General features: G+C 49.2%; 1 protein-coding gene across 4 annotated transcripts in view; it reads left to right on the top strand.

Moving 5' to 3' along the window:
* Window positions 1-18,696, top strand: part of LOC139281327 (unconventional myosin-XV-like) — a 628,080-nt gene that overhangs the window by 406,640 nt on the left and 202,744 nt on the right. For all 4 annotated transcript variants that reach the window (XM_070901485.1, XM_070901486.1, XM_070901487.1 and 1 more), the window contains 3 exons: window positions 6,595-6,679; window positions 7,423-7,455; window positions 10,032-10,113. In XM_070901485.1, the coding sequence (XP_070757586.1) occupies window positions 6,595-6,679; window positions 7,423-7,455; window positions 10,032-10,113 (200 nt within the window). The remainder of the gene's footprint in view (window positions 1-6,594; window positions 6,680-7,422; window positions 7,456-10,031; window positions 10,114-18,696) is intronic.

Below are 18,696 nucleotides of genomic sequence, written 5' to 3'. Positions count from 1 at the left end.
GGCCTCAGCTATTTACTGTAAAGTCCTGTCCCCTCAGTACAGACTCACACGAGGCACATAGTGAAGTCAAGGTCACTCAGGACCTGCACCTTTATTACACAGCTCTCGAAAGCCGCACTTGCCTGAGACCTGTCCTTATATACCTGTCTGGGACAGGTATCCAGTGTCTCCTGCAAGTGCACCCCTGGTGGCAAAGTAAGCTAGTGGTTACAGGTCATCTCTGGTTACAGTCACGTACAGCATGGTAAGATACAGTTATATACAATAGTGTGAGATACATGACATCACCCTTCCCCAAGGTCTTATTGTCTTTATAGAGTCAGTCTCTCAGGTGGTCTACACTCTCGCGTGGTGACTTAGTTGTGGTTCAGTTGTTTGCCTTGGTGCCTGTTGTTCTTTCAGGGTGATTGCTGGTATCTCGCCTGGGCTGTCTGTTTCGTTCAGTGTGATTGTTGGTGTCTCACTTGGGCTGTCTGTTGGGATTGCCCTTTCCTCAGGTTGTTCCCTCTGTCTGTCCACCAGGTGTGGTGTGAGTTCCACATTGTAGTTTGCCTCTGGTTCTTCAGTGTTATCAGTGAATCTACTTTTTACTTGGTCTACATGCCTCCAGCAGGTTTGGCCATTGTCCATTTGTACAACCAGTAGCCTGTTTCCCTCTTTGCCTGTTACTGATCCTGCAAGCCATTTGGGACCCCGGCCATATTTTAGCACAAACACATTGTCCCCTATCTCATTCCACCTCCCCCTCGAATTTCGGTCATGGTACTCAGTCAGCTTACGGCGCTTTGCCTCAACGATTTAATGCATGTCTGGGAGGATTAATGAGAGCCTTGTCTTTAAGGTCCGTTTCATTAATAGTTGCGCGGGGGGAACTCCAGCCAATGAATGCGGACGAGATCTGTATGCCAGCAGCAGTTGCGACAGGCGGCCTTGCAGCGTGGGACCTTGAATTTTGAGCGTGCCTTGTTTAATGATCTGCACTGCTCGCTCCGCCTGGCCGTTGGAGGCTGGCTTGAACGGTGCCGTCTTAACGTGATTTATGCTGTGGTCACTTATAAAATCTTGGAATTCTGCGCTGGTGAAGCACGGTCCATTATCACTGACCAATATGTCAGGAATGCCGTGCATTGCAAACATGGTTCGAAGGCTCTCCAGAATAGTGGAGGTGGTGCTCGTGTTTAAAATGCATTCGATCCACTTAGAAAATGCATCTACAACTACGAGGAACATTTTGCCCATGAATGGGCCCGCGTAGTCTACGTGCAACCGCGACCACGGTTTGGTAGGCCAGGGCCAGGGGCTCAGGGGGGCCTCCCTGGGGGCATTACTGAGTTGGGCACAAATGGTGCACCGTCGGATGCAGAGCTCCAAGTCCGCGTCAATGCCAGGCCACCAGACGTGGGATCTGGCTATGGCCTTCATGAGAACGATCCCCAGGTGCTCACGGTGGAGCTCCCAGACAAATGTCTCTCTGCCTCGCAGAGGCATAACTACTCGGCTGCCCCACATCAGGCAGTCTGCCTGTAGTGATAGCTCATGCATGCGCCTATGGAAAGGTTTGATCTCCTTGGGGCAGGCATCGCGAGCCTCTGCCCAGTCACCGGTTAGGACACATCTTTTTACTAAGGACAACGTGGGGTCGCTGGTCATCCAGGCTCTGATTTGGCGAGCCGTCATGGGCGAACCTGTGGACTCAAAGGCATTGATTGCCATAACTATCTCACAGTCCTATTCATCAGACCCTTCCGTGGTCGTCAGGGGTAGCCTGCTAAACGTGTCGGCACAGTTGTCTGTGCCTGTTCTGTGCCTTATGGTGTAATCGGAAGACACCAGCATGAGTGCCCACCGTTGAATGCGCGCCGAGGCGTTGCCATTGATTGCCTTGCTCTCGGATAGGAAGGACGTGAGGGACTTGTGGTCGGTTTCTAACGCGAACTTGGCCCCGAAAAGGTATTGGTGCATCTTTTTGACACCGTACACGCAAGCGAGCGCCTCCTTCTCCACCATTCCATACCCACACTCCACCCGCGAAAGTGACCTGGAGGCATAAGCAATGGGTTGTAATTTGCCCGCACTATTGACATGTTGTAAAACACACCCGACCCCGTACACTGACGCATCACATGTGAGAACTAGCTTTTTATCTGGATCAAAGAAAGCCAAAACACTGTTGGAACACAGAAGGTTGCGTGCCTTATTAAAGGCGCGTTCATGGGCATCCCCCAAAACCAATCGCACCCCTTTCTGAGTAGCACATGGAGAGGCTCCAGCAGCGTGCTTAAGTTCTGCATAAAGTTCCCAAAGTAATTGAGTAGCCCGAGAAAGGCGCACAGTTCTGAGACATTCCGGGGCCTGGGTGCCAGGCGAATTGCTTGTGTTTTGGACCCTGTTGGGCGGATTCCATCAGCGGCAATCCTTCTGCCCAAAAATTCAACCTCGGGCGCGAGAAACAGTCACTTGGATTTCTTAACCCTTAGGCCTACCCGATCCAACCGCTTTAGTACTTCCTCCAAATTACGGAGATGGGCGTTGGTGTCACTGCCTGTGATAAGTATGTCGTCTTGAAATACAACCGTACCCGGGATGGACTTGAGCAGACTCTCCATGTGGCGCTGGAATATGGCAGCTGCCGACCTGATGCCGAATGGGCATCGATTGTACATGAAAAGACCTCGATGTGTGTTGATGGTGGTGAGTAGCTTGGACTCCTTGGTCAATTATTGCATCATATACGCAGATGTGAGACCTAGTTTTGAGAAAAGTTTTCCTCCAGCCAATGTGGCAAATAAGTCCTCCGCTCTGGGCAGTGGTTATTGGTCCTGTAGGGAGACTCTGTTTATGGTAGATTGTTTAGTCCCCACAGATTCGTACAGATCCATCAGGCTTCATGACTGGGACGATGGGACTTGCCCAGTCGCTAAATTCCACGGGTGAGATAATGCCTTCCCGCAGAAGCCTGTCTAGTTCGTGTTAAATCTTTTCCCTCATCACATAGGGTACAGCTCTGGCCTTGTGATGGACCGGTCTAGCATCCTGTGTGATGTAGATTTTGACTTTAGCCCCTTTGAAAGTGCCCACACCTGGCTGAAAGAGATGTTCAAATCGCTTTATAACTGTTGAGCAGGAGGTCCATTCCTCTAATGACATGGCATGAACATCATCCCATTTCCAGTTTAGTTTTGCCAGCCAGCTTCTCCCCAGCAGTGCTGGGGGGTCTCCGGGGACAATCCACAGGGGAAGTCGGTTCACTGTCCCTTTGTGTGCAACGGAGAGCATGGTGCTGCCGACGACTGGGACGATTTCTTTAGTATAGGTCCTTAGTTTGGTGTCGACCCTTGTGAGTTTTGGTCTGTCTCTTTTGTGCGGCCACAGCTGTTCAAATTGTTGAGCGCCCATGAGAGATTGACTCGCTCCCGTATCCAGCTCCATGTTGACAGATATCCCGTTGAGTAGAACCCTCATCATTATTGGAGGCATCTTGTTGTAGGAGCAGCGGCCATTGATCGTGTTGACCCGCTGTATCCCGGTGTCCCGGGTACTGTCCCCACCGTCTTCTGGTCCGCTTTCCGACCCCTCCAATTCGTATACCAGCCGAGCTGCCGTTTTTCTGCACAAGCGAGCCAGATGCCCTGTATAGTCACAGTTTCTGCAAACAGCATGCTGAAATCGACACCCCCTTGATGATTGCCTTCCCCCACATCTCCAGCACAGACCGCTTCCATTGTTTCCAAAGAATGAGCTGCGTCTGGCTGATCTCTCTTGAGCCTCTCTCAATTTGTAGTTGATTGCTCGCATTGTGGGCTGATGAGGTGTGAACGCCCGTTCATGTGGCCCTTGATGGCTTCTGGCGCCACTGCCTGCTGTTGAGGGCCTGCTCTCCTGCCTTTGTCTGTGTGCGGGGGTAGTGGCTTGTTTTACGCTGTGAACCCCTGGTTCCGATGTTTCGTTAGTTGTCGTACCCGCAGTGTAGATCAACCTCGTTTCTTCTTCTCCTGCCAAGAAAGTCTGTGCAACCAGTGCTGCTGCCTCTAGGGTCAAGTTCTTGGTTTCTATGAGCTTTCGGAATATCCCTGCGTGGCCTATTCCTTCAATCAAAAAGTCTCTCAGTATTTCTCTCCTTAGTTCATCAGAGAACTCACATAAGCTAGCCAACCTCCGAAGTTCCGCCACGCAGTCGGGTATGCTCTGGCCCACACAGCGTCTGTAGTTGTAGAACCTTTGTCTGGCCATGTGTAGGCTGCTCACTGGCTTCAGGTGGTCTCTTACTAATGTGCTCAACTCTTCAAACGACTTGCTTGCTGGTTTCTCGGGTGCCAGCGGGTCCTTCATTATGTTTTCGAGCCACAGCTGGTCAAGAGATGGGCTCTTCTCTTGTCTGCCTTGTCGTCGCCCAGCCAGTCTTTGGTTACAAAGCTTTTCTGGAGCCTTTCTATAAAGTCCTCCCAATTATCTCCAGCATTGTATTTTTCATCTGATCCGTTGTTCGCCATTCTGTGGATTCTGTAATCCTGTAACTCGTCGCCACTGTAAAGTCCTGTCCCCTCAGTACAGATTCACACGAGGCACATACTGAAGTCAAGGTCACTCAGGACCTGCACCTTTATTACACAGCTCTTGAAAGCCGCACTTGCCTGAGACCTGTCTGGGACAGGTATCCAGTGTCTCCTGCAAGTGCACCCCTGGTGGTAAGGTAAGCTAGTGGTTACAGGTCATCTCTGGTTACAGTCATGTATAGCACGGTAAGATACAGTTATGTACAGTAGTGTGAGACACATGACATTTACAATCTATATTAATGAATTAGATGAAGGGACCGAGTGTAAAGTTGGTTTGCTGATGATACAAAAATGGCTGGGAAAGCAAATTGTGACGAGGACACAAAAAATCTGCAAAGGGATATAGACAGGCTAAGTGAATGGGCAAAAATTTGGCAGATGAAGTATAATGTGGGAAAATGTGAAGTTATCCACTTTGGCAGAAAAAATAGAAAAGCAAATTGTAATTTAAATGGAGAAAAATTGCAAAGTGCTGCAGTACAGAGGGACCTGGGGGTCCTTGTGCATGAAACACAAAAAGTTAGTATGCAGGTACAGCAAGTGATCAGGAAGGTAAATGGAATGTTGGCCTTTATTGCAAGGGGGATAGAGTATAAAAGCAGAGAAGTCCTGCTACAACTGTACAGAGTATTGGTGAGGCCACACCTGGAATACTGTGTACAGTTTTGGTCTCCGTATTTAAGGAGGGATATACTTGCATTGGAGGCTGTTCAGAGAAGGTTCACTCGGTTGATTCTGGAGATGAGGGGGTTGACTTATGAAGATAGTTTGAGTAGGTTGAGCCTATACTCATTGGAGTTCAGAAGAATGAGAGGTGATCTTATCGAAACATATAGGATAATGAGGGGGCTCGACAAGGCGGATGCAGAGAGGATGTTTCCACTCATGGAGGAAACTAAAACTAGGGGACATAGTCTCAGAATAAGGGGCCGCCCATTTAAAGCTGAAATGAGGAAGAATTTCTTCTCTCAGAGGGTTGTAATTCTGTGGAATTCTCTGCCCCAGAGAGCTGTGGAGGCTGGGTCATTGAATATATTTAAGGCGGAGATAGACAGATTTTTGAGCGATAAGGGAATAAAGGGTTATGGGGAGTGGGTCATGATCGTATTAAATGGTGGAGCAGGCTTGAGGGGCCAAATGGCCGACTCCTGCTCTATTTCTTATGTCCTCATGTACCCCCACTTCACCCCACCACCCATGGGACTCTAGCCCAGCATCCATGGGACTCTAGCCCAGCACCCATGGGACTCTAGCCCACCACCCATGGGACTCTAGCCCAGCACCCATGGGACTCTAGCCCAGCACCCATGGGACTCTAGCCCAGCACCCATGGGACTCTAGCCCAGCACCCATGGGACTCTAGCCCAGCACCCATGGGACTACCCCACCAAGGGCTTGCGGCTTCAGCAGGGGAGAAATTTGGTTAAAATGGGAGTAAAGACTTGCAATGGTGTCGCGCCACTCGAGGTATAAAGATAAGGGCCTGAGAGTCTGTGGCAGCAATCTAGTGGTTACACTGGGATCTCGCTATGCAGCGCTGAACCCAGGGTGAATGGCACCTAGTTGGCATGGGGCTGACTGGTGGCACTGTCAGTACAGGCACATGTCCCGCTCCCTTCTCAGCTGGAGATCCAGTGCCTGCCCAGCATGGGGTGAGAACACCCAGGGCTCACCCCTCAGCTCCCCATTTCAGGGATCCCACATGTATGGGACTCTAGCCCAGCACCCATGGGACTCCAGGTGGGGCCCACTTGCACCCATTTACCGGCCCCTACCCCTAGCCATCAGCGTCCGGGCCTCCAGGTTTAAGGCAGGCCACGAGTGAGCCACGGAGCTGAGAATCCTGGCACAGGAGTCCCGGGGACACCAACTGAAGTTATTGGTCTTGTGAGGAGTGAGTGCAAGTTCCCGGAAACCACTGGTGCCAGCAGAACAAAATCCTGCCGTTTCCTGGAGTTATGGCGGGAGTCCAGTGGAACCGATATCAAAAGGATTTCCTACACTTCTCTTGTATTTTGCTCTTTATTTTTCTTTACAGGAAAAAATTCCAAAAGTTTAAGGAAAGTTTGATCAAAGTGCGATCCATCGTCCTCATGTTTGCAAATCGCAAGAGATTCCTCAGAGTAAGTAAGAACGTTGAGTGCGACATTTTACACAGCATCATTCCTCCGTGACCTCCGTGTCCATGTCTTCCATGTCCGTGTCCATGTCCTCCGTGTCCTCCGTCTCCGTGTCCGTGTCCGTGTCCGTGTCCTCCGTGTCCGTGTCCTCCGTCTCCGTCTCCGTGTCCGTGTCCTCCGTCTCCGTGTCCTCCGTCTCCGTGTCCTCCATGTCCGTGTCCTCTGTCTCCGTGTCCGTGTCCGTGTCCTCCGTGTCCGTGTCCTCCGTGTCCGTGTCCTCTGTGTCCGTGTCCTCCGTCTCCATGTTCATGTCTTCCGTGTCCGTGTTCGTGTCCTCCGTGTCCGGGGTTGAGGTGGGTATTAACGATTATCTGTCACTATTTGAAGAAATGATGGAGTCCTGGCCAACATTCCTCAATCATCAAAGAATGGCCTAACTGGTTAATTACCTTGTTAATTTTCATGGGATCTTCCTGTGCACAAAGTAGCTGCTATGTTCGGTTGCATAACAGGCGATAAGCTTGAAAGTAATTCATTGCGGCGTTGGATCACCGAAGGAACTCGTGTTCTCCAGCGGGTAAATGTGTTGCCTTTTCTCCAGGGTTTGCACAGATCTCCTGCTGTGGTGACGGCAGTGGGTCGGATAATCTGCCAGAGATTAAAGACGTGTAGTAAAACATTATCGGATGTTTCTGTGATGTGATGCAGCATTTTATTCTCCTAAAACACATTTTTATCTTTTGTAGATACGAGAACAGAAACGTGAGAGGATTGAGATGGTAAAGGACATTCTTTCATATCATTCTTGGTTTATCTCCCAGTTCCCCACATACTGGGGTACGGTCCCACATACTGGGGTACGGAACCACATACTGGGGTGTGGAACCACATACTTGGGGTTTGGTCCCACATATTGGGGTACGGTATCACATACTGGGGTACAGTCCCACAAACTGGGGTACGATCCCACATACTGGGGTACGGTCTAACATACTGGGGAACGGAACCACATACTGGGGTATGGTATCACATACTGGGGTACGGTCTAACATACGGGGGTACGGTATCACATACTGGGGTACGGAACCACATACTGGGGTGCGGAACCACATACTGGGGTACGGTCCCACATATTGGGGTACGGTATCACATACTGGGGTACAGTCCCACATACTGGGATACGGGCCCATATACTGGGGTACGTTATCACATACTGGGGTACAGGCCCACATACTGGGGTACAGTTCCACATACAGGAGTACGGGCCCACATACCGGGGTACAGTATTACATACTGGGGTACAGGCCCACATACTGGGGTACAGACCCACATACTGGAGTACTTTCCCACATACTGGGGTACAGCATTACATACTGGGGTACAGCTCCGCATACTGGGGTACAGTATTATATACTGGGGTATGGTCCTACATACTGGGGTACGGTCCCACATACTGGGGTATGGTCCCACATACTGGGGTACGGTCCCACATACTGGGGTACGGTCCCACATACTGGGGTATGGGCCCACACACTGGGGTACGGTCCCACACACTGGGGTACGGGCCCACACACTGGGGTACAGTACCACATACTGGGGTGCGGTCCCACATATTGGGGTACGGTCCCGCATGCTGGGGTACAGTACCACATACTGGGGTACGGTCCCACATACTGGGGTACGGTCCCACTTACTGGGGTATGGTATCACATACTGGGTACGATCCCACATACTGGGGTACGGTCTAACATACTGGGCACGGTATCACATACTGGGCTACGGAACCACATACTGGGGTACGGTATCACATACGGGGGTACGGTCTAACATACTGGGGTATGGTCTAACATACTGGGGTACGGTATCACACACTGGGGTACTGTATCACATACTGGGGTACGGACCCACATACTGGGGTACGGAACCACATACCGGGGTGCGGAACCACATACTGGGGTACGGTCCCACATATTGGGGTACGGTATCACATACTGGGGTACAGTCCCACATACTGGGATACGGGCCCATATACTGGGGTACGGTATCACATGCTGGGATACAGGCCCACATACTGGGGTACAGTATTACATACCGGGGTACAGGCCCACATACTGGGGTACAGAGTTACATACTGGGGTACGGGCCTACATACTGGGTTACGGTCCCACATACTGGGGTACGGGCCCACACACTGGGGTACAGTACCACATACTGGGGTACGGTCCCACATACTGGGGTACTGACCCGCATACTGGGGTATGGGCCCACACACTGGGGTACGGGCCCACACACTGGGGTACAGTCCCACATACTGGGGTACGGACCCACATACTGGGGTATGGTATCTCTTACTGGGGTATGGTATCACTTACTGGGGTACGGTCCCACATACTGGGGTATGGTATCACTTACTGGGGTACGGGCCCACATACTGGGGTACGGTATCACTTACTGGGGTATGGTATCACTTACTGGGGTGCAGCCCCACATACGGGGGTACGGTATCACTTACCGGGGTACAGTCCCACATACTGGGGTACGGGCCCAAATACTGGGGTACGGTCCCACATACTGGGGTACGGTCCCACATACTGGGGTACGGTCCTACATACTGGGGTACGGTCCCACATACTGGCGTACGAGCCCACATACTGGGGTATGTTATCTCATACTGGGGTATGGGCCCACATACTGAGTATACGTATACTGGGCTATAGCATCTCATACTGGGGTACCCTAACCCTAACCCTAACCCTAACCCACTCACCCTCGCCATCACCCTAACCCACTCACACTCACACTAACGCTAACCTTCACCCTAACCCACTAGCCCTAACCCTGAAACACTTTTTCCATCAATCATATTTCTAACCAGGCTGTTAAGATTTTTCTTGCCCATTATGTTTGAATTGTGGTGGCATGCATTCTGTGAGCTGCCTATGGAAAGCCTTCTGATGATCCATATACTCTACATTCCCTTTATCTCTCTATTCAGTCAAAAAGCTCTATTAGAAACCCAAGAAAATAGGAATTGCTAGATGGAAAAAGACCACAATCCATTGAGTTTGCGAGGAAATCCCGATGGGGGAGCGCTTTGGGAACCAGATGTCCAAGGTCACCTGATCTTCCCGAGCTCGCTACACTCCTCACGGATCACGTCTCAAATTACTCTGATACTGTGCCCCAAAATATGAATGTTTTGTGCCTCCCTGTTGATTACTTGCTGTTTTCACATTGAGACTCCAGCTGTATTTGTGAAGTTATTTCAGATTTCCATCATCCGCAGTATTTTACTTTGTATTTGTGAAGTTATTCTGCTGAGAATTTAAAATAAAACAATGATCTTTTCAATCAGGAGCAAACGATGAGGGAAGTGGTGAATGTCACTCACCTGGACATTCCTGCCGGGTTGTCCTCCTTGCTCCAAGCTGCAGCAGGTACATTTCTCAGCTGATTGCTCTGTCTCTCTCTTTCTTTTCCCTGTCTGTCTCTGTGTTTCTCACTCTCTCTCTCTGTGTATCTCTGCCGTTGTAGTGGAGATATTACAGCAGTAAATATCTCAGTCATACAGCATAAATATTACAGGCAAAATATTCCTTTAAAGAGGAGATGGTTTGGGTGCAGTCGAGGCACATTCCCCCAAGGGGGAAAGGTAGGGCAACCAGAGTCAGAGCTCCCTGGATGCTGAAAGAGATAGAGAGTAAGATGAAGCAGAAACAGGGGGCGTATGACAGATGTCAGACCGAGAATACGTCAGAACCAGGCTGGATATAGAAAGTTCAGAGGGGCAGTGAAAAAGGAAATAAGGGGCAAAGAGCGTATGAGAATAGAATGGCAGAAAACATAAAATGGAATCAAAAAATCTTCTATAGACATATAAATAGTAAAGGGGTAGTAAGGAGGGGGGGGCGATTAGGGACCAAAATGGAGACCTACGCATGGAGGCAGAGGACATGGCTGAGGTACTAAATGAGTCATCATCATCAACATAGGCAGTCCCTCGGAATCAAGGAAGACTTGCTTCAAAGAAGTGAGTTCTTTGGTGGCTGAACAGTCCAATACGAGAGCCACAGTCCCGGTCACAGGTGGGACAGACACTGGTTGAAGGAAAGGGAGGGTGGGACTGGTTTACCGCACGCTCCTTCCGCTGCCTGCGCTTGGTTTCTGCATGCTCTCGGCAACGAGACTCGCGGTGCTCAGCACTTTCCCGGATGCACTTCCTCCACTTAGGGCGGACTGGTCTTTGGCCAGGGACCCCCAGGTGTCAGTGGGGATGTTGCACTTTATCAGGAAGGTTTTGAAGGTGTCCTTGTAATGTTTCTGCTGCCCAGCTTTGGCTCGTTTGCCGTGAAGGAGCTCCGTGTAGAGCACTTGCTTAGGGAGTCTCATATCTGGCATGCGAACTATGTGGCCTGCCCAGCGAAGCTGATCGAGTGTGGTCAGTGCTTCAATGCTGGGGATGTTGGCCTGGATGAGGACACTGATGTTGGTGCATCTGTCCTCCCAGGGGATTTGCAGGATCTTGCGGAGACGTCTTGGTGATATATCTCCAGCGACTTGAGGTGTCTTCTGTACATCGTCCATGCCTCAGATCCATACAGGAGGGCGGGTATTACTACAGCCCTGTAGACCATGAGCTTGGTGGTAGATTTGAGGGCCTGGTCTTCGCACACTCTTTTCCTCAGACGGCCGAAGGCTGCACTGGCGCACTGGAGGTGATGTTGAATCTCCGTATCAGTGTCTGCTTTTGTTGATAAGAGGCTCCCGAGGTATGGGAAGTGGTCCACGGTGTCCAGGGCCACGCCGTGAAACTTGATGATTGGGGGGCAATGCTGTGCGGCGAGGACCGGCTGGTGGAGGACCTTTGTCTTACGGGTGCCACTAAATGAGTATTTTGCATCTGTCTTCATCAAGGAAGAAAATGCTGCCAAAGTTATAGTGGATGGAGGTAGTTGAGATACTGGATGGGATAAAGATTGATGAGGCGGTACTAAAAGGGCTGGCTGCACTTAAAGCAGATAAGTCACCAGGACCGAATAGAATCATAGAAGTTTGCAGATGGCAGGAGGCCATTTTGGCCCATTGTGTCCGCGCCGGCCGACCAAGAGCTACCCAGCCTCATCCCACTTTCCAGCTCTCGGTCCATAGCCCTGTAGGTTACAGCACTTCAGGTGCACATCCAAGTACTGTTTAAATGTGATGAGGGTTTCTGCCTCTACCACCCTTTCAGGCCGTGAGTTCCAGACCCCCACCACCCTCTGGGTGAAGATATTTCCCCTCAAATCCCCTCTAAACCTCCCCCCAATTAGTTTAAATCTATGCTCCTGTTGTTGACCCCTCTGCTAAGGGAAACAGGTCCTTCCTATCCACTATATCCAGGCCCCTCAAAATTTTATACACCTCAATGAGGTCTCCTCTCAACCTCCTCTGTTCCAAAGGAAACAACCCAGCCTATCCAATCTTTCCTCATAGCTAAAATTCTCCACTCCCAGCAACATCCATTGTAATTCTCCCCTGCACCCTTCCAGCACAATCACATCTTTCTTGTAATGTGGTGACCAAAACTGCACGCAGTACTCCAGCTGTGGTCGAACCAGCGTTTTATACAGTTCAAGCATTACCTCCCTGCTCTTGTATTCTATGCCTTGGCTAATAAAGGCAAGCATTCCGTATGCCTTCTTAACCACCTTATCTCCTGGCCTGCTACCTTCAGGGATCTGTGGACATGCACTCCAAGGTCCCTGTGTTCCTCTACACTTCTGTGTCATACCATTTAATGGGGCTGAATTTCTGATGCTCCGGGCCCATACGAAGTTTCTACAGACCCAGGAAGGCATCGGAGAAGCCGGTTTCCAACGCGCAATGCACATCTGCTGAAAACCGGCTTTTCCGATCTGTGAAGCTGGAGTTTGACAGATCGTAGCCAGATCGGGAGCGAGGAACTTTGTACGGGCAAGATTGGGCTATTTACCCATACCTTGCCCAGCAAATGTCCTCGCTGTTATACATAGCCCACTGTTACAGGCACAAGTGTTTAAAACACACACAAACATTGTAAAATAAAATTATAAACACATAGTTTATTGTTAAAAACCCTCCCCACTACGGTAAGTTTATTTTTAACCATAATTTTAAAAACTTTTTTAAAAATCGTGAAAATATTTTATTTTTATAAGACATAATAACTTTAATTTCAATTAATTTTAAATATGTGTGGTCTGTTTTTTTAAATTATTTTGTGTGATTGGTTTTGTTCCCATTAATAGCACCGAGAACTCATAGATACGCGAGTTCAGTGCTATTAATGGGAACCTGTGAAATACTTACCTGATTGGCTGAGCAGTCACACATGACTGCATCTTCTGCGTGGGAACCCTCCGGACGGGAGCACGCTTTGCAGTGTGGGAGGCGAAGGCCTCCCCATCGGAAATCAGGGCGCCTCCGAGACCACCAGGTAAATTCGTAAAAAATATCCAGTGAGGAGGCAGTTGCCCGCGGGAAGACCCCCAGAAGAATTTCTGGGCCAATGTGTATTCCCTTTCCTTGTTAGCCCTCCCCAAATGCATTACCTCACACTTCTCCAGATTAAATTCCATTTGCCACTGTCCTGCCCACCTGACCAGTTCATTGATATCTTCCTGCAGTCTACAGCTTTCTTCTTCATTATTAACCACACAACCTATTTTAGTATCATCTGCAAACTTCTTAATCATACCCCCTACATTCAAGTCTAAATCATTGATATATACCACAAAAAGCAAGTGTCCCAGTACTGAGCCCTGCGGAATCCCACTGGAAACATCCTTCCAGTCACAAAAACATCCATCAACCTTTACCCTTTGCTTCCTGCCTCTGAGCTAATTTTGGATCCAACTTGCCACTGGCCCTGAATCCCATGGGCTTTTACTTTCGTGACCAGTCTGCCATGTGGGACCTTATCAAAATCTTTGCTAAAATCCATATACACTACATCATACGCACCACCCTCATCGACCCTCCTGGTTACCTCCTTGAAAAATTCAATCAGGTTAGTCAGACACGACCTTCCCTTTACAAATCCATGCTGGCTGTCCTTGATTAATCCGTGTCTTTCGAAATGAAGATTTATCCTGTCCCTCAGAACTTTTTCCAATAATTTTCCCACCACTGAGGTTAGGCTGACTGGCCTGTAATTACTCGGTCTATCCCTTTCTCCCTTTTTAAACAAAGGTAAAACGTTAGCAGTGCTCCAGTCCTCAGGCACCACATCTGTAGCCAGAGAGGGCTGGAAAATGATGGTCAGAGCCCCTGCTATTTCCTCTTTTGTTTTTCTGAACAGCCTGGGAAACATTTCATCCGGGCCTGGGAAATTATCCACTTTCAAAGTTGCTAAGCCCCTTAATACTTCTCCTCTCACTATATTTATTTCATCCAATATTGCACACCCGTCCCTGATTGCAATGTCTGTATCGTCCCTCTTTTTTTATGAAAATGGATGGGATGCATCCTCAGATGCTGAGGGAAGTAAAGGTGGAGATTGCGGAGGTACTGGCCATAATCTACCAATCCTCCTTGGATACGGGGCTGGTGCCAGGGGACTGGAGAATTGCAAATGTTACACCCTTGTTCCAAATAGGGTGCAAGGTTAAACCCAGCAACTACCGGCCGGTCAGTTTAACCTCGGTAGTGGGGAAGCTTTTACAAACAATAATCCGGGATTAACAGTCACTTGGACAAGTGTGGATTAATTAAGGAAAGCCAGCACAGATGTTAATGGCAAATCGTGTTTAACTAACTGGATTGAGTTTTTTGATGAGGTAACAGAGAGGGTCGATGAGGGCAATGCGGTTGGCGTGGTGTACTTGGATTTCCAAAAGTCGTTCGATAAAGTGTCACATAATAGACTTGCAGCAAAGTTGAAGCCCATGGAATAAAAGGGACAGTGGCAGCATGGATACGGAATTGTCTCAGTGACAGGGAACAGAGAGTAGTGGTGAACGGTTGTTTCTGGGATTGGAGGAAGGTATACAGTGGGGTTCCCCAGGGGTCAGTACTGGGACCACTGCTTTTCCTGGTATATATTAATGACTGGGGCTTGGGTGTACAGGGCACAATTTCAAAATTTGCATTTGACACAAAACCTGGAAGTATAGTGACCAGTGATAGACTTCAGGAAGACATAGACAGGCTGATGGAATGGGCGGGCACAGGGCAGATGAAATTTAACGCAGAAAAGTGCGAAGTGATACATTTTGGTAGGAAGAATGAGGAGAGGCAATATAAACTAAAGGGTACAATCCTAAAGGGGCTGCATGAACAGAGAGACCAGGGGGTATATGGGCACAAATCATTGAAGGGGGCAGGGCTGGTTGAGAAAGTGGTTAAGAAAGCTTAAGGGATCCTGGGCTTCATAAATAGAGACGGAGTACAAAAGCAAGGAAGTTATGAACCACCTTTAAAAAATACTCGGGCCTCAACTGGAGTATTGTGTCCAATTCTGGGCACCGCACTTTAGGAAGGATGTGAAGGCTTTAGAGAGGGAGCAGAAAAGATTTACGGGATTATTTCCAGGGATGAGGGACTTCAGTGACGTAGATAGACTGGAGAAGCTGGGGTTGTTCTCCTTGGAGCAGAGAAGGTTGAGAGGAGATTTGATCGAGGTGTTCAAAATCATGAGGGGCCTGGACAAGGAAGAGAGAGAGAGATTGTTCCCATTGGTGGAAGGGTCAGGAACCAGAGGCCACAGATTTAAGGTGATTGGCAGAAGAACCAAAGGCGACATGAGGAAAAACGTTTTTCCGCAGCGAGTGGTTAGGATCGGGAATGCGCTGCCTGAGAGGCAGACTCAATCGTGGCTTTCAAAAGGGAGTTGGATAAGTACCTGTAAGGGGTTTTCTCAGGGAGTGTTGTTGTGCCTTGGGTGTCTCTCTCTGGGCTTCTGCTCTCACAGCTTATGCCTGGCCTGTGAGGTATCCTGAGTGCTGCAAGAGCACCCCTGGAGAGACTGTGTCCACAGCTTATGAAGGGGGTTTTGAGACTCGTGCATCCCCACAGCTTATGCCTAGCCTGTGAGGCACCTGTGAGTGTCAAACACTCCTAACCCCTTCTTCCCTAGCCTGTGACACACAGTTGAGCGTTTTCGAGGCGCTCCTAGCTTCCCTTACACGGTTCTGACATAAGACTCACGATCAGGAGATGTAATACAATAGAACTGAGACAAGGTGATTCCAAGAGGAACTTTAGGCTTCCAATTTATTTGACAAGGTGTATCTCAACAAACAGCAATACACCAACAAAACAATCCCCCTAAATCCCACTAAACGGACACAACGAAAATCTTTACACCAGTTTAGCAGTACAATGCCCAACCTCCCACCTTTCCTGGCCTAACTGAGTTGGGAGTTCTGGGGACCAGAGGTTATACTCACTACTGTGCCTTCCGCAGTCTGGTGGTTTGTTTCTTCTATCTTCGGTGTCTTCGGACACTGGTTTTCCTTCAGTGTCGAGGGTCTTGCTGGTTGTGGTTGTTGGATGACGAGGGCAGGGAACCACACACACTGCGTCAGAAACCCCTTTTTATAGCCAGATTATCCAGTCCGCCTCTCCTGCTGAAGTCGATTCTTCTCATTGGTGGACTTTGTGATTTTGAAAAATGCAGCAGTTTTAGATTATTGCGGGTTTTTTCCACTGATGTTAACCTACTCAAGGTTTGAGTGGGTGTTGATTGCGTTGGCCTCCTGTAGCCATTGTGTAGGTCCTTGGTTTGTTTTGGGTTCCCTAGTTTTCTGAAGGTCTGCATAATTTCCTTCCATAGTGTAAACATGGGGAAGACAATAGCCCGATAATGGCTGTGAGTCAGTCCCAGTTTTCGAGCAAGTGCTCTCCCATTGGCTTGAAAGCCCCATGCTTCGGGCTAACTCTGTCTCACCATTGGCCCTCCGGTGTCCTCCCCTGTCCAATCACTGCTCTGCCAAGGTCAAACTGTTATCGGTTTCAATTCACAGCCCAGACTGATCCCACAGCCCCTTTTCCTTCTGGGTAAAATGAGGCGTTTTTCGCCCTCCCCTACATAATCCCCCATCTGACACAGTCAGACACCACTCGAGTGTGTCAAAGTTCAGGGTGCTGAGAAAACCCTAGGTCTCCCAAATTGCCCAACTTTCCCCAGTTTAACTCTAAACTGATCCCGTCGATATATATCGTAATTCCTTTTAACGCGGTACAAAACACAGAATCCAACAGGTTACAATATACGACAGCAATATACATGTACTTAAGATTACAGCAGTAATCGTGCATTGAGTCTCATTTCAGTCTTAACCGTAAAACAAAGAAACCTGCCCTGCTCACTCCCCAGGGGCCATGTATGAAAACGCAGTCATCCCTGGGAATAACAAAACCGCCTAAGTGTCGCGGTCAAGCTTTGTTTACACACCTTGAGTGTTTAGCAACGGCTCTCCTGGCTGTGTAGTAGCCTGAGGAACTGCGTTCTTTTTCCTTTTCTCCTGAGTTTACAACTTGTAACTATCAGATAAGCTACAATCAGGAGTTGGCCGATTACTAAGGCATGCGATCCCACCTGGATCCACGCAGGTATGTCTGCCCATATTCCCAAATCCCATCATGCTGGGGGTTTAATCTGGGCAATCTCCCCTGCTAGAATTTCAGTTTTCTGCTCCATGGTGTAAAAAATGTTTTTGAGACAAATCCACTGCCTGGAGGAGGGCTGTAAGTTTCTCAGGGAGTGGGGCAATGGGATAGCCAAACTAGGCGACATATTGTTGTAGATGGCTGAGGTTGTTTTGTACTGTGAGGTGAATCGTGGAAGGTTCAGGGATGGGTGTGATTCTGGTGTGTGCCACTTGAACCTCTGCCCTGGGTTTAAAGCAAAAGCTGCTGTACGGTATTGGACACCACCTTCCCGGTCCGTGTTCATACCGTTGGGCACTTGTGGTGACACAATATGTCCCACCGCCTACATATGCTACCTGTGGAGGCATGTGGTTAGGGGCCATTACCTCCATTGTGCAATTGATAGACTCTGTCCCAGCAGTGCTGAACCCGCATTGTGGCCTTGCAAAAGCGTTCAAGTGCTGGGGGCACAGGATTACCTGTGCTGCCCTGCTCCGACAACCCGAGAGGTCTGTACCTGTCACAATGTGCTCCCACATTGTGACATAAGGTGGGACCTCTTGGAATCGAACATGCACCCCTCCACGAATGACTCCCACATTCTCCACTCGGTACAGGGGTGCTGGTCGTGGGGACGCCCCCATCACGGGCATCCTGACCACCACACCCATGGTGGTATGGTTTGACTTTCCACAGTCCACTGGTACCGGGTAGGCTTCCGACGCTACATGAAGTTGGCAAGGACTCAAAACATTATCATAAGGGTGCAGTGCTGCTAAGTGCTGGTTGCTGATCCAGGAAGGGACCTGTCCCTGTCTCAGATCCTCGAGGTTACTCAGCAGAGGAGGACAAAGGGTTTGATTAAGGCAGGGAAAATGGAGTACGAGAAGAAGCTGGCAGGGAACATTAAGACGGATTGCAAAAGTTTCTATAGATATGTAAAGAGAAAAAGGTTAGTAAAGACAAACGTAGGTCCCCTGCAGTCAGAATCAGGGGAAGTCATAACAGGGAACAAAGAAATGGTGGACCAATTGAACAAGTACTTTGGTTCGGTGTTCACTAAGGAGGACACAAACAACCTTCCGGATATAAAAGGGGTCGGAGGGTCTAGTAAGGAGGAGGAACTGAGGGAAATCCTTATTAGTCGGGAAATTGTGTTGGGGAAATTGATGGGATTGAAGGCCAATAAATCCCCAGGGCCTGATGGACTGCATCCCAGAGTACTTAAGGAGGTGGCCTTGGAAATAGTGGATGCATTAACAGTCATTTTCCAACATTCCATCGACTCTGGATCAGTTCCTATGGAGTGGAGGGTAGCCAATGTAACCCCACTTTTTAAAAAAGGAGGGAGAGAGATAACAGGGAATTATAGACCAGTCAGCCTGACATCGGTAGTGGGTAAAATGATG

Source organism: Pristiophorus japonicus, chromosome 15, assembly GCF_044704955.1.
Source record: "Pristiophorus japonicus isolate sPriJap1 chromosome 15, sPriJap1.hap1, whole genome shotgun sequence".
NCBI lineage: Eukaryota > Metazoa > Chordata > Chondrichthyes > Pristiophoridae > Pristiophorus > Pristiophorus japonicus.
Note: the sequence above shows the minus strand (reverse complement) of the source record. Positions and strands in the feature narration are given on the sequence as shown.